Raw genomic sequence first — 16419 nt, 5'->3', positions numbered from 1 at the left:
TTTTCTGGTATGGCAACCAACTGTAGCCATATTTTACAAATAAAATGCAGGATTTGTTTTTGTGGAGCTCAAGCATTCTTCACTTCTTTCTGATAGTGACAGTGACAATGAAGATGACAAAATAAAGCTTAGGTCATACTACTCCGTAACATTACAAACTTGTAGCATGGTACGTGGTAGTATACTAGAATACATGTAACATGGAAAGGTAAGGTGGCTAAATAGACTTGAATAGTCTACTATCACTGTTAGAGAAGCTTAGGTCATCGACTATGTCACTTAACTCAGTGAATTTACTTTACATAACTATATAAGCCTACTATTGGGCCATCTTCCTCTATCTTACTACATCGATCTGCTCAACTTTGTTTGTACAAGTTGTATTTATAATTAGAAGAATTGAAAACAGAGAAAATTTAGAACAAAAATGGGAGGAGCAGCTGAAGATGTACACCCACAAAAGGCATTTGGATGGGCTGCTAGAGACTCATCTGGAGTTCTCTCCCCTTTCAACTTCTCTAGGAGGTACAATTCACTTTTTATGCATCTATCTCTTTTCTATTTTGATGATCACTGCTTGTGATTTGTTTGGATGAATACCGTCTTTGTTCACCTAGGGATCACATGCTATGCAGGGTCGGGATCATAAATGACATGGTGGTTTACAAATCACAACAAATTTCCTTCATTGTTGCCTTTTTTGTTTAGCTTTTGCATCATTCTTAATATCAACTGATGACATTCTTAAGTGATATACTCTGTCATATAAGTTGATTTAGTCATATATAAAGTGTTTTTTGGGCTAGTCTAGGAGTATATTATCAATATTAGCCTTTCAAATATTTTAATAATTTTTTTTTTTTAAAGATTTAATAGTCGATAAAGGATTTGCTTAAAAGAGTTTTACAACAATCCCGATCTTAAGATAAAAGCTAGCTAGCTTAGTGTGTCGACTGTCAAATTAAATGTGATACTCGATATCATATACAAATACATTATGTAACATAATGTGTACTATAAAAAAAATGTAACATAGTTCATTAATTTGTGTACATGTCACATAACACCAAGTTACTCGTGTCACATGTTGATAATTTTGTTGTATGTGTTTTATCATGAATATAATGAAATTGTAACAAACTGTCAGGGTTTTAATTTGAACTTTGATGTGCAGGGCAACGGGAGATTTGGATGTGACTTTCAAAGTGTTGTATGATGGCATTTGTCACTCCGATCTTCACTTCATTAAGAATGAATGGGGTGCTGATTTCATTAGTTCCTCTTACCCTGCTGTCCCTGGGTAACTCTTTTGATTCCTATTCTATAAAATTTTACGAGTACTTCATAGGATAATAGTATATAAATATGTTCGTTGAAATTCATTGTAATCCACTTGTGTGTGTGTGACTTGAGGGAGTGAGTGTACTTGAATAATTGGTACCGTATTAACAAAATTACATGTTATTATCAGGCACGAAATTGTAGGGGTGGTCACAGAAGTAGGGAAAAAGGTGCAAAACTTCAACGTAGGTGACAAAGTCGGGGTGGGATGCATGGTTGGTTCTTGCCGTTCATGTGATAATTGCGGTAAAAATCTTGAGAATTACTGTCCTAAGGCATTGCTAACTTATGGATCCACTTACTATGATGGTACCACTACATATGGAGGTTACTCTAATATTATGGTGGTCGATGAGCATTTTGCTGTTCTCATTCCTGAGAACATGGCACTCGATGCCACTGCCCCGCTTCTATGTGCTGGTATCACGGTCTATAGCCCTCTAAGATACTTTGGACTCGACAAACCTGGACTCCATATCGGTGTTGTTGGCCTTGGTGGTCTAGGACACATGGCTGTAAAATTCGCCAAGGCTTTTGGGGCTAAGGTCACAGTTATTAGTACATCACCTAACAAAAAGGATGAGGCTGTCAACCGTCTTGGGGCTGATTCCTTTTTGATCAGTCACGACCCTGAACAAATTCAGGTAGCTTTTAATATAAGTCGCTTATGTCTTGCCTTAAATTAGATTGGTTTTGTGTTAATGTTGTAACGGGTGAAGATATTCCTAAGGCAATATTTGTATATGGAAATGTACAATAATGTTTCCTTGAGTAAAATTATCTAGGTAGTTTTGGTAACGTTAGTTACTTGTATTGTGCAGGCAGCTGCAGGAACAATGGATGGCATAATAGACAGTCTCGGCAGTTCATCCTTTATTACCATTGATCGGTCTGCTAAAGACTGAGGGAAAGCTGATCATGGTTGGTGCCCCTGACAAACCTCTAGAGTTGCCGGTCTTTCCTCTGCTTGTGGGTAAGCCCTCTACCCCTTCCATTTGAGAGGAACTTTTTTCGTGTATATATATGTGATTAATCGAATGTACGTGACATGTGACAGGGAGAAAAATGGTCGCTGGAAGTGGCATTGGAGGCATGAAAGAGACTCAAGAGATGATTAATTTCGCGGCTAAGCATAATATCCAAGCGGATATTGAGGTTATAACAATGGATTATGTGAACACGGCCATGGACCGTCTACTCAACGTAGACATTAGGTATCGTTTTGTGATTGACATCGGCAACACATTGAAAGCTACATGAGAATGAGAATGAGATTGGGGGAATGCATATACTACGTAATATGATTATTGTACCTTGTACTGATGATCAAGATATATACTTGTAGTCATTAATTATGTTTGAATTACTGAATTTCAGTGTGATACACGAATTTATAAACAGACAAAATATTGTTATGGAAGTAGTTGAAATAAAAGTCTTTTCGATTTTCTGTCCATTCTCTATCAACTTATCATCAATTTTTGCTTTCATTTGGATTTATGTATAGGATGGTCCATATCATGTGGCTCCTTTCACACAATGCTTCAACTACTCTTTAAATTGACTACTACTCATTTCCTTTCCACAAAATCTAAACACCTTCGATGTATTGATCCTACCGTCCATAAATAGATCTCAAAATAGTAATATTGATCCTACCGTCCATAAATAGATGTCTCAAAATAGAAAAATAGTGGAGTTTGGTTGTCAAAATTTAAAAATAATACGAAGTGAAAGTGAAGATATTACGAGAAAAATAAAAATCAATGTAACACTACATTATCTTTAAATTTATTAGGAAACAATTAGTTACATAGTTTTTTTTGGTGTAAACAACCGGTTCGCCCTTTGAGCTAATCCGGATTCAGAGTGGTTAGGTTCCAGTCCCCTTTCAATTATTGTTGCGGGGCATCGAACACGGGTTCTTCCTACCAAGTATAGTCTCAATCATCACCGCTACACCCAACAATCAATTGGTACAATTAGTTACATAGTACTCCCTCCGTTTTTAAATACTTGCTCCACTTTCCTTTTTTGGCCGTTTTTAAATACTTGTTCCATTTCCTTATTTGGAAAGCTTTATCATATTTAATTAATTTCTCTCACCTAATGAACCCAACCTATATTCTCTGTCCTCCAATTCTCTCCACTACTTTTGCCTTTTACGTTTTTGTTAATCATCCACTAACCCCACTACCTCCATATTTAATTATTTTCTCCAATTTCTTCTAAAACTCTCCGCGCATGGAGAAATGGAGCAAGTATTTAAAAACGGAGAGAGTATTTGCCTTAATAAAATGATTTCCAATCAATATTGACATATTGTCATTGTGATATCGTAATTCTATGAGAACTAGAAAATTCCACGAGTATGGTATCTGTTTTTCTTTAACTTTTTGTCTCTGCTTTTTCAACAAATCTTGAATCAAACAAGTGTAAAATCCTGATTTCTGGATTTTCAAAAGTAGAACATTTACGTGATAATTCCCAATAGTTCCTTGTCCAAAGAAAGTAAACAAAAAACACAATTAAAGCATTTTAAAGACACGTGGCAAAATACAGACTACAAGAAGAAACTCCTGTAAATTCATTCCACACAATTACATAGGCTGTCACAAAATCTTAGGTCACCAACTACGTCACTTTTGCTCCTCAATTCAGTGCTATATAAACCTATTTTTGGTTCGTAACTTTTTCGTTCATACATTTTCATTTCAGTCTATTTTTAACAAATAACAAAGTGAAACATAAAGATATATTCTCTTCAAAGTTTCTGGAATTTTATTTAAGAAAAAAAAATAATAAAAAAAAGTTACAATAAAATTATTTGAAGAGTTAAAAAAAGCAGGACCTGAGGATGTACACCCACAAAAGGCTTTTGGATTGGCTGCTAGAGATACATCAGGAACCCTTTCTCCCTTCCATTTCTCTAGGAGGTATGATTTGTTTTATATTCAATCTTATTGATGTTTTACGTATATTTAATTTTAGCGTGTTTTGTCATGCATAATGCGATTAGATTGTCATGTATTCATGAATTAATGAACACAACTTTATTAATTATTGTAACCAGTTTATATATGATTGGTTTAGATCAAAGATGATGATGAGGTGTATTAAACTAGCTATAAATTTTGTTTTTAATGGGATTGCTTTGAAATCATCATTTAATAGAATTATAAGCTTTTATAAATTCTTAATTTACAAATTATTATCAATTCAATGTAAAAATATATGGTTGTATTTGTATATGACATAACAGCTAACAGGGCGTGATAACAAGGAGTACGTTATTTTATATTAATTCTGATAAGAAGTCCTGAGTATTATTTTTGGCATGCATATGAAAATGGAATGGGTAGGGCCCAACTGTTCATGGGATGTTAGAGGTTAGTTTTTGGACATACGAAAGAGGTGAAGAATTAATTACTTGATGTAGGATGGAAGTTGTAGTAATTTAAAGTACATGATTTAAGGCCATTTTCAAGTTACACAATTTTATAAGTTGTTTAAACCATTGTTATCCTACGAAAGAAATATTGACAAATTGTTTTTGTCCTTGTTTGTGGGATCATCATCTGGATGGTCTTTGATACATAGAAACTGAAAGAAACTTTGAAAATGCATTGTGAATTGTAACTTAATCAAAAAACACGTGACTACGCGTTGGTGTTGTGCTGTGTTATATGTGAATTTGTTACAAAGTTTGTGATGCAGGAAGCGGATTACTAATAAAATGTGTGTGTTTTGATTTACAGGGCAACAGGAGAACAAGACGTGACTTTCAAAGTGTTGTACTGTGGCATTTGTCACTCTGATCTTCACTTCATTAAGAATGAATGGGGGAATGCCTCTTATCCTGCTGTTCCTGGGTAATTTACCTTTTTCAACAATGTTTTTCTGTATCGTATACTCCGTGATACATACTGTGTTATCATGGAATATAACTCAAGATACATGTTATTTTTTCAGGCATGAGATTGTAGGGGTGGTTACAGAGGTAGGAAGCAAGGTGCAAAACTTCAAAGTAGGTGACAAAGTTGGGGAAGGATGCATGGTTGGAGCTTGTCGTTCGTGTGATAGTTGTGACAAACATCTTGAGAATTACTGCCCCAAAGTGCTCCTAACCTATGGCTCCACTTACTACGATAGGACTCCTACATATGGAGGTTACTCTGATATCATGGTTGTAGACGAGCATTTTGCTGTTCGCATCCCTGAGAACATGGCACTCGATGCCACTGCTCCTCTTCTATGCGCTGGTATCACTGTCTACAGTCCTTTGAAGTACTTTGAGCTTGACAAACCTGGACTCCATGTCGGTGTTGTTGGCCTTGGTGGTCTAGGACACATGGCTGTGAAATTCGCTAAGGCTTTTGGTGCTAAGGTCACGGTTATTAGTACCTCACCTAGCAAGAAGGAAGAAGCTGTCAATCGTCTTGGTGCTGATTCCTTCCTGGTCAGCCGTGACCCTCAGCAACTGCAGGTACTTTAAAGTTGCATATGTATTTCCAAGGATTTGCATTGCTTAGACTTTGTGGATTTTCTGACTAGAACTGCTTGCATTTGTGTAGGCTGCTGTAGGAACAATGGATGGCATTATTGATACAGTCTCTGCAGCTCACCCTCTCTTGCCATTGATCGCGCTGATGAAGACTCATGGAAAGTTGGTCATGGTTGGGGCTCCAGACAGACCTCTTGAATTGCCAATCTTCCCTCTGCTAATGGGTAAGCGACCCTCCTCCCCCAACCCCTGCCAAAAATAAGCGAGAATTTGTTTGTTTATTTTCTTATTTGTATGATCAAGCGTTGAATATAATGAACTGTTATGGAGATTATATTCGTGAATGGCTTTTGTGTTAATAAAAACAGGTAGGAAAATTGTAGCTGGAAGCTGCATTGGAGGCATGAAAGAGACGCAAGAAATGATTGACTTTGCTGCCAAGCATGATATTAAAGCGGATATTGAGGTTGTTCCGGTGGATTATGTGAACACGGCCATGGAGCGTCTACTCAAAGCAGACGTTAGGTACCGTTTTGTCATCGACATTGCCAACACAATGAAAGTTGAATGAGGATAGATCCATTCTAATGATCTGACGAGGCTGTGACACGTTGTGACTTCTAGAAACAAGTCTTGTTTCAATAATTACTTTGGTTACTATCTTCTATGTAAAACAATCGATATTATAATCTATGTAGAACAATTGATGTAGAACAATTGTTGTTGTGATTGAATTATAATACATGAATTTTTTTTTCATTGGATGGGAAACATCTATAACAGAACAACTTTTGCTATGATCTGGGTGTTGAAATCGGTATGTTGTTGAAAGCTGCTCAGGTATAATATTTTCTACTCATACTAAAATGAGGTTAAATTGTAAAAGAAATAAGCAAAACTACCTAATGTATCACGCATTAGGTGCTGCAGCACGCGTGTCACAGCAGCACGTGAAATGCAAGCACTTATCGCATGGCCAACGTGCACAACATACAGTGCTTGATCATACATACTCTTTCCTTTTCAAGGACCACTATGCTATTGCTATAGTACTAGCAAAACTTCCGAGCTCAAAATTTCAAACAGGGAAAACAGTGAGAAATTTTCATAAGAGTGACTAGTGTCTTCTCATTTCTTTACAGCTAATAAATCATTTACACATGGTCTAAGATAATATTGTCAAAAATGCCGATGGTCATTGAGCATTTGACCACTTGTGTCCGAGAGACAGGAAGTGGGCCGTCAAAATCGTCGTCCTTGGATATGGATGTCACTTCCATATCTGAGAATGACGTGGTTGAAGTTGACATCACTACGGGAAAAAGATACCAAGATAACATCAACAATAAGCACTGACCATTTGTCAATGTACCATGCCAAATGACTTTTCTAATCGTGTCTCAACCTCAACATTTAGGATCTTCCACTCCTAGCAATGCACTTCTTGTGTTATGCTGTTATCAGCATTAGAATGAACAAGTTAGCATCATACCAGTGTATCGTAAGTCTGATAAATGAGAAGATATAAATGCCATCTAAACAATTCTTACCATTGTGTAAAGTGTAAACAGTAAGCTGCATAGGTTATGATTTAAAGCCCATTAATGCCAGACATTGATTGCGTAAGAGAAATTCCAAAACTTTGAGGATCAAATAGAATGTCTAAAAGTCAAGAGACCCTTGTTTAGTGGATGAAGAACAACTACTAGATGTGCCATATGATGCTCCACTTGAACCATCAATGGGAGCTTGATTTAGACATTCTAAAATCAATGATCTACGCTTATGAAGCTTGATTGAAAATGTTGATGCCTCTAAAACCAATGGTACCTGCTTTGTGGCATCCAACAAAGGAACTAAAAGTCAAGAAAATATAATCCTTCTCGTAACAAGCTAAACTGAAATTGCATACAAGTTATTAAAAAAGATCATACACGCACAAAAGCCCACTCTCACCAACGCCACAGGGCTAACAACCAAGCAAGCTCAATTAGTCTCACGAAAACCCTAGACAAGGAGGATCTCAAATAGTCAAATACCTGGGTGTTGATCCTGGCCACTTTGTGAATGCTGAGGAAACCAACCATTTCTTGATATCCAGTAAGCAGTTGTGCCAACTCCTTGTCCTCATCTGATGAGAACATTGAATATGAATTACGTTTGATATTAAAATAAATAAATAAATAATAATAATAAAAAAAAAGAACCATGATCTTCTGACATAAATAATTAGAGTCCATTGACATGCCTGGTATTGCTTTAACGGAGAGCAGGGTATCAGCCAAATGTTGCCATCTCTTAGAGAAGGATGATGAAAGAAGGGAATGTGGAAAGGTAATAGTGGCAACTGAATTTGATGCCTTAACCATGACTTTCAAAGACTTAATAAAAGCAAGCATATCCCAGTCCTGAAACATTAAAAGCAGAAAATTCCCAACATATAAATGATTAGAAAAAATGAACAGAAATATTTAGTATTGCAACAAAGGCCAAAAAAGAATTACTACCTTGTCAAAGTATCCACACTGGGGAGCACACAATGATTGAATAGCAATGCGGCCACCACAAGGATTGCTATTACCAATTCTGCAAACAAGAGGAGAGTAACGTCAAGAGAAAGAGATATAGTGGATCAAGTTTCTTACAAGATCCATATCAGAAGCAAAATTCAGTAAATGTGAAGCAAAAGAGATGTCACAAAGAACCTACACAAAAACAGGATTGCCTCCCTTAATAGTAAATCCCCTATATCATCGAAAGGGCATACCTTGAGTTTTGAGATAAAAATGTAGAGCAACGCTGATGAAGTGTGTCCAGAGTCAGATCTTGAGTGCTCACACAATCAATGTGCTTTCCTCCAAAATGTTCCCTCCCCAAAGGTTCACGCAAATCAAAATTGTTGCAGTACTCAATTTTGGAATCTGCCAAAATAAGTTTCCTCAATTTTCCTTTATTAAAAACCAATCAAAGTTTATGCCATTCGAAGTTTTTTACTTCGCAATTAAAAAGGCCATTTTCCTATACTTTCCACTGCCCTCTAAGTTACCAAAAATTGCAAGTTACAAGATATCCAATGTCCTACTAACCAACATCATAAGATCATGAGATGTGGGATGAAAATTAGTTCATATTTACCTCTAATATCGTGTCCCGGTTGATTTTCCCTCGAATAATTCTTGTACTGCCAAGCAATTCTCAAATCCTTATCCTACAATTAAAAACAAACAAACCACATGGTAATGAGTAATTCCATTCAAATTACACTCCACCATCCATATCATAATAATCCTTAATTCCTTACATACCTGTTCAGTACTGTGATCACGAGGCTTGTCATCTTTAGGGGACATTGGATTAGGCAAAGTACCCAAAAACCCTTTCGGGTCTTTCGCCGGACTCGCATATAAAAGAGGTTGATTATGAATTAATCCTTGCGCCATAAAATTCCTCAACAATAACATATGATGAGGTGCTTCTGGATCCTCCATTACCATAACTAAACTCCCCAAACTGAACCCACCTCCCAAAATCCCTGTTTTCAAAGGGGAGGCACAAAATTCCATCATAAACTAGACAAAATCACACCTTCATGAACATAGAAGGAAATTAATTTCAGAAAACTAGATTCTAACAAAATCCTAGTTAAACATCATTAGGTAATTATTCAGTAATTCACCCAATTAAAGCTTAATTCAATAAATTAACACAACCAAATAAAAACCCCACTTCCAAAAGACCTTACATTTCCATAGATTAACCAATATAACTATTCCCAAAATTGAAAAATCACATTTTGAGGAACACCCAGCAGCTAAAAATCAAAGAGCAATACAACTAAATTAAGAGGTTAAAATAAAAAGGTAAAATTAGTAAGCTTACTGTCAAGGTCAGGTATGCCGGATGAAAGGAAAACGACACCGTTTGGACCGGGCTTAAGACCCGGAACTTGATAAGTAGGACCAGCCAATGGATTGCGAGAGAAGCTGCTGGTTCGAGCCTTGGTTGTATTGGTAGCCATGATTTGTGCGGAAAAATTATCAGAAACTAGGGTTTGTGCAGAAAAATTAATCAGGGAAAGTGAAGGGGGATTGCTAATTCAACCAAACATTTCGAGCAAGAATTATACCAGAATTAATCAATTACGGAGTACAATTCAAACAAGAATCATAGTACCAGAATTCGGAAGAACCGTTAAGTTGAAAAGCCCTAATTTTAATTTGGTTGGGCCATATTGTCGTTAAGTTTGCTAAAGCTTTGGGCTTGAAGGTCCGAGATGAAGCTTTGGGCCGCCTTGGTGCTCATTCGTTTCTAGTTACCAATGACCCACAACAACTTGAGGTAAACTTTTTTTTTATTTACCTTTGAATTCAGTTTGGTCAAAACTTGCTTAAGTATGAACGACAAAAAAAGCCTCAAGATAAAATAGACGTAAGATCTGTTCACATTTACTGAACTGATTGGAGCTAAACTGAACTGATTGGAGCTGAACTGAACTAAATTGAGCTGTAATGAATATTTTATGAGAGATAGAAATTAGGAGCTGAACTGAACTGAACTAAAATGATTGGAGCTGAACTGAACTGAAATTAAGTAAATGTGACCAGACCCTTAACTAGAGCCTCGTAATGCTGAATTGAGCTAAACTAAACTTTAAGTGATTGTCTGGTATAATAGAACCCATTCTATAACATTCAAAACTTAATGAGCTCCATGTGAACTTAAATGTAGGCTGAAGATTGAGCTTGTCCAGTTTAGACTACTTGTATAATGTGAAAAATGTACCAATAGTGAAAAATTTTGAATAGGGTAAAACAAAATTGTTCATTAGATATATCATATATGAAATCAACGTTAGAGAATTAAGTTTTCTCGCATCATAAACTATCTTATTTGCATTACAAGTATTTTATAAAAAGTACGTTTAATTTGAATGATCAATTGATGCAAGCACACCATATTATTGATAATATGCCACTCTTTCTGTATGGGATGAAGCCATGAAGGAGTAGCTCTATGGTAGTGCTATTCTCATCTCTTATGGGCATGTAGCTCAGAATTTGTCATGACTTGAATTCATAATTATTTAAAATTTGAATTCAGATATCAAATTTGATGAATTAATTATGTATGAATATGAGTATTACAAGTATATAATAATTCTATTTTTTACAATTTTACATTATGCATCATTGATTAACTTTTTCCCATCATTGATTCTCGACTTCTTGTGCAAAAATAAGCCAAAAATCAATTCGAGTACTGAAAATAAAAAATGAAGAAAGGTTTATCCCCGTACAATTTGGATGAAGTATGTGACTATATCCTAACATAGTTACAAAGTACGAGTAACATGACTAAGAAGCACTATAAGTCTATAAATACCAATACAAATACAAATACAAATACAAATACCAGTAGATTTTTTTTCTTTTCTTTTTTTTTTTTATTTTTTTTTTTATTCTCTTTTTAAGGAGTTTATAGTGATTGTGAATACTTTTTAATCAGCCAAAAATTATCATTGATCTGCCACAATTCCACTAAAGTAAAATTAAATAAATATTCATGTACATCAAAATGAAATTAAAATAATTCATGACATTGGTGATTAGTGTTTATATCATGAGCCATAAATCATAATAATTTCAAATAAATAAATAAGAAAAATTATTATGTTTATATCATGCACATGGTACAACCGATTGTACAATAAAAATTGTTTATGGTCATAGCCAACAAACAAACACTTGACAGTTGAAATGCTTGGATTTTCTATGGGCTATATTCAACTTTTTCATGCAAATTATAGTGTTTCATCACCATTAGTCCATTACTCATCTATCTATCTATCTAGTCTAGATATCTAAAAACCATGATTTATTATTGGGATTGACCGATTAAGCAATAATAACGAAAGGAAAGAAATAATAACGAAAGGAAAGAAATAATAACCTTTCATAACAACACCCTCCGTTAAATTGCTCGACCTCAAAAACTAGTTATTTTATCGTGATTTTTTTTATTAAAGACAAAGGGGTTAGTGATTAGTGTGATTGGGTTAGGCTAAGAACCTAAAGTTGGCAATTACTAACTAACCGTAGACTCGTAGAGTGGGAAAGAACCCAACTCACTTAATTTTGGGTCAAACGCCATTTTTGTAAGAAAGGTTTAACTTTGTTAGGGTTTATCTGCTAAATCTCAACAAAAAAAATGCAGAGAAGATGTACGACGCCATTGATGCACTCACTTCGAAGCTTCAGCACCACCACTAGCAGCACTAGCGCTGATAAGATCGTAGCTTCTGTGCTCTTCGAAAGGCTTCCTGTTGTCATCCCCAAAATCGACCCTGTTATTTACGCTTTTCAGGAATTCTCGTAAGCCCTAATTTTTTACTACTTTTTTTCGATTTTCAATTTGTTGAAGTGAAAATGTTTGTTGTTTTTCATTGTTTGTTTAATTTCGCGATCAAATGAGGTTGGGATTGAAAAAATCGGTACTTAATTTTTGGTGATTGAATGATGAATTTGATGAATTGCTTAAGTGTATATGGTAGAACGAATTTGAAAGTACGTAGTATAAGTTTGAAGTTACGATTGTGATTTCTGAAATACATTTTCGGAAGAAAAATAGATTTATTGGGTGCATTTTTAGGGGTTATTGCCTTTTTGCTTGGTGATTGAATAAGCAATTTGATGAATTGCTGATATATGTAAGCTTGAATGTATGTGAAAGAACAAAATTGGACTTCTGAGTACGAGTTGATACACTTTAGTATAAGTTGAATTGGGTGCATTTTAGGGGCAGTTTTTGCCTTGAGATCAGAAGAAGTGGTTAAGAAACTACTATGAGTCACTTTTCCTATTGGTGCATCGAAAGTAATGTCATTTTCTTTTGCTCAGAAGAATATTAGTGTTGGAAGTTTTGAGAGAGTGGAATGCAAAAGTAGAAGTTAGTCGTACTGGAGTTAACTTTAATGGATTGAACTTGTGGAAGTTAGTCTTTTTATTGGAAGCTTAAGAAGATGGTTCTAGTCTACCGAGAATGAGGACGGGTTGAAACAGCTATGGTTAATAATAGATTAATAGTCCGTAGCTCTACAAGTCTAATTTATAATTGTCAGCGAGATTGACTATTAGTTTGAACACTGCTAAATAGTATATACATAGTAGGAATTTGAATTGCTTCAAAGCGGAAACTGATGTGTATCATGTTTGCTTGAATTTTGGATGATTGCCCAGCTTACTGTTACATTGGCATTGGGTGAGGATAAATATATAATCTGGCAGTTGTATTAAGACTCTTTGTTTTATCGTGTATCATCGCGTATGCAGTCGTGTTAGATACTTAACAGCGTGCATGGCCTCATGGGTATGGTCACTTGGCACTTTATTTTGGACAAGAAAATAGCTGGTTTTGACACTTAAAACGTGTCCAACGCCAGTAGCCATTGGGATTTAGGCATATGATTGGTATGGAAGATAATGGACAAGAAAAATATGGTATTTCTAGGATGGCACTAAACCTTATAGAGTGTTCTCGGGAAAGAAGAAAGGAATGGGAATTGGTAGAACTGTAGAAGCTTCATTTCAAGTTCTAACATCATGAATTTCCTCAGTGGCTCACCTTTTTATACATGGATAATAGTCATGCAACTCGCTGCATTTTTTGAGATCTTGTTTCTTCTTGGCTCCCATCTGTGAATGAGTGAAATTTAATACTCCGTAATTATGATCAAATGATGCAAGATTTTTCAGAAAATTATGCTATTAAAGTAATAATTTCTGCATATACTTTATTGTAGTAATTTCTTCTGTATTCTATATAGATAAGTTATTCTGTACCTCCTTAAGTGATGTTTTCTTTGATTATGTATAGGTTTCGATGGAAGCAGCAATATCGACGGGTATACCCTGATGAATTCTATAAGAAATACGAAGCTCGGTAATTGCTTGGTTTTATAATCTTGTCTGATCTCTCCCTCATCTAGTTAAAGTCATGAAATTGGATATATGTCTCATAGGATAATATGGAGATTGGAGACTAATTGTTGCAATTTAGAGTTGATGGAAACTATTATCTGTATATCATGTTGTTACAGTTTATGAGTTCCTCCTTCTGTTTCATCACAATTACCATATTTGGTGGAATCTAATATTTGTTGCATGCTACAAAAAATGGTTTGGAAACATAATCTACATATATGTCTATTATAATGTTAACAACTTATCTGGCATGATAATTAGTTTATACTCTCTGTGTAGGTGAATTATTTTGCCTAGATGGCTTGTCATATTGGTGTTTCTATTTACAAACTGGTTTACTTTTGTTCTGTCTTAATGTGCTATAGCTGTTGCGAAATTGATGGAAGTGAATTACAATCTAACCCACTAGAGATCAGATTGATGTAAATTTCCAAAATGTAATTCGTTTGTTTGCCTAACTCTGTAATTTAGCTCCAAATGAGTAGAATTGTGGCTTGTAAAAGTTGTGAATGACCTAAGCTAAGAAAATTTAAGTTTTAGACTAACTAATTACAAATCTAGGTTAGGTGTTATAATATATGCCTCTTCCGTAAGTTCTTTTCTTGTTCTTCGTGGTGTCAACTCGTGCATTGTCCATAAATCTATTGCCTACTTATGTTGAATCTTTTTGTTTGCATTTTCTGGCAGAGGAAAGGGTGATTATCAAATTGACTACAAACCAGCTTCACGGATCACTGAAGCTGACAAAGCAAATGATAAAAGGTATTAGAAGGTGTTTCCTTTATACATAGCATTTTTGTGTTATTAATACATAAGATCCAATCAGATAAGCTGGCAGAACAATACTTTGGATCAAGGGTGATTGGGGTTTAGTTATTTTGTAATTGCAGGTGCTGGCTACATACAGCCGACCCCCACCCCCATCCTGTCATGAGCAAGAGCCTCTTTGTAGGTTTAATGTCTTTGTTGCAATTTGATGCATAAATTTTACTTGATTACTCATCTTTCTGAATATTACTCTCTTGTTTGAAATATTGATCAGTCACATGATATCCTATGATTAACTGATTACAAAAGACTGACTCACCATCTTATAGTATTTTTGCCGTTGTCCTCTATTCTTGCTTTATGTAAATACTTGTCGTTATTTGCTTTAGCTGCTTCATTCACATGATTTCAGAGTATGCTGTCAGTTTTTACCTGCTTAGCCCAAAACTTCTTTTCCCATAGCTTAATTTATTTTATTTTATTTTTTAAAATCTTTTGTTTGTGCAACTTCTTGTGAGAAGAGCTTCAAAGAGCTTCATATACGACCTTTATCTTCCTGTTTGAAAAAGTGGGGATGTATTTCTGTGAATTGTTATTGTGGGTCTGGAATCCTTGATATATGTTTATGTATAATAAGCATTATACCATTTCCTTTTTGTCCTTTTAGGTCATTGCAAAGAGCTCTTGATCGGAGGCTCTATCTTCTCCTTCATGGAACTTCTTATGGCTCTTCTGATGGGAAGCCTGTTTGGCATTTTCCAGAAAAGGTCTATGATAATGAAGAGACGTTGCGGAAGGTTGGTAATCTTAGAAAGTGGTATCCCTTTTTTTTTCTTCTTCTTTTCTCATAGTCCACTGCCCATTTCAGTGTGCAGAGTCTGCTCTACAATCCGTTCTCGGTGACCTTACACACACATATTTTGTCGGAAATGCACCCATGGGCCATATGGCTGTACAGGCAGCTGACAAAGCAGACCCATTGAAGGTGTGTGTCTATGTGCTACACAAATAAACTTGCATCTGTTGTATTCTCATGCCTGAAACACAAATGAAATATCTTATCCTGAATAATTTTTTTATAGCAGAGATTCTTCTTCAAATCACAAGTAATTTCAGCGAACAAGATTAACATTGGTGGATGTGATGATTATGTTTGGGTGACCAAGGATGAACTATTGGAGTATTTCCCCGACCAAGCTGAGTACTTGAAGCAGATGATTATTAGTTGATTGGCATATAGGGATGACCAAAGATTGAGTCATATTGTAGACCTCCTTAGCCTTCAACTACTGGAGTATATGTTTTGTGATCTGTGGAGTTGTCCAAAATTCCTGCTAAATTGTGACTTTGTGAGGCAACAGATGATTAAGCTGTTCTGAGTTTTGTTTTGGTTTCCTGCATGGTAACTCAGCAGTATCTGAAGTGCAATCTTTTGAAAATAAACTATGCTTCAATTATTAGGCTAATGAAATTTTGTTTGTTAATCTTGTAACTATGACAGTTTGATTTATCAAATATATCCAATGATCACTGAATAGGAAGCATTAACTTATTAATGCAACTATGCTATTTATATATCAAAATCATGTGTTCTTTAAGTCGTTCATATGTTATTATATTGAAGATCCTATATCTCCTTTCAAATTGGCAGAGGATCCTATGATCAATAGATGATTTCATATGATGTTACTTATACAAAATTATTTACCTTTTTACAGTTAAAAATTTAGTTGACTAAGAAAAGTTCTTTTGCTTCTAATAAATCACATGTTAACTTTACACTATTCATCTGCAATTGTTAATCACATAATTTTAATCAATAATATA

At 35.2% G+C, this 16419-nt stretch overlaps 3 protein-coding genes and 1 pseudogene across 5 annotated transcripts; 3 read left to right on the top strand and 1 right to left on the bottom strand.

The window, feature by feature from the left end:
• Nucleotides 1–427: 427 nt before the first annotated feature.
• Nucleotides 428–2601, top strand: LOC145602193 (putative mannitol dehydrogenase; annotated as a pseudogene). The gene is made up of 5 exons (XR_014104504.1): nucleotides 428–525; nucleotides 1175–1300; nucleotides 1472–1985; nucleotides 2163–2314; nucleotides 2399–2601. The product of XR_014104504.1 is annotated as a putative mannitol dehydrogenase (transcript).
• A 1517-nt stretch (nucleotides 2602–4118) lies between these two features.
• On the top strand, nucleotides 4119–6609 carry LOC145601392 (putative mannitol dehydrogenase). Its single transcript, XM_081657405.1, has 5 exons — nucleotides 4119–4277; nucleotides 5100–5213; nucleotides 5314–5827; nucleotides 5916–6069; nucleotides 6214–6609. The coding sequence occupies exons 3-5, from the start codon at nucleotides 5396–5398 to the stop codon at nucleotides 6414–6416; spliced, it is 789 nt and encodes a 262-aa protein (XP_081513531.1). The 5' UTR covers nucleotides 4119–4277; nucleotides 5100–5213; nucleotides 5314–5395; the 3' UTR covers nucleotides 6417–6609.
• A 113-nt stretch (nucleotides 6610–6722) lies between these two features.
• Nucleotides 6723–9960, bottom strand: LOC145602520 (elongator complex protein 4-like). The gene is made up of 8 exons (XM_081658713.1): nucleotides 9725–9960; nucleotides 9151–9377; nucleotides 8981–9053; nucleotides 8613–8766; nucleotides 8353–8431; nucleotides 7885–8253; nucleotides 7396–7675; nucleotides 6723–7299 (listed from the first exon to the last, which is right to left on the bottom strand). The coding sequence occupies exons 1-7, from the start codon at nucleotides 9861–9863 to the stop codon at nucleotides 7508–7510; spliced, it is 1209 nt and encodes a 402-aa protein (XP_081514839.1). The 5' UTR covers nucleotides 9864–9960; the 3' UTR covers nucleotides 6723–7299; nucleotides 7396–7507.
• A 2039-nt stretch (nucleotides 9961–11999) lies between these two features.
• Nucleotides 12000–16127, top strand: LOC145602842 (uncharacterized). Of its 2 annotated transcripts, none has more exons than XM_081658998.1 (6): nucleotides 12000–12216; nucleotides 13718–13783; nucleotides 14512–14586; nucleotides 15260–15389; nucleotides 15461–15577; nucleotides 15678–16127. In XM_081658998.1, the coding sequence occupies exons 1-6, from the start codon at nucleotides 12053–12055 to the stop codon at nucleotides 15819–15821; spliced, it is 696 nt and encodes a 231-aa protein (XP_081515124.1). In that variant the 5' UTR covers nucleotides 12000–12052; the 3' UTR covers nucleotides 15822–16127. The 2 variants fall into 2 exon arrangements, with proteins under 2 accessions (XP_081515124.1, XP_081515123.1); XM_081658997.1 differs by having other exon boundaries at nucleotides 15675–16127.
• Nucleotides 16128–16419: the final 292 nt, after the last annotated feature.

The sequence above is a fragment of the Chenopodium album genome, chromosome 21 (assembly GCF_948465745.1).
Source record: "Chenopodium album chromosome 21, dcCheAlbu1.1, whole genome shotgun sequence".
NCBI classification, from domain to species: Eukaryota; Viridiplantae; Streptophyta; class Magnoliopsida; order Caryophyllales; family Amaranthaceae; genus Chenopodium; species Chenopodium album.
Note: the sequence above shows the minus strand (reverse complement) of the source record. Positions and strands in the feature narration are given on the sequence as shown.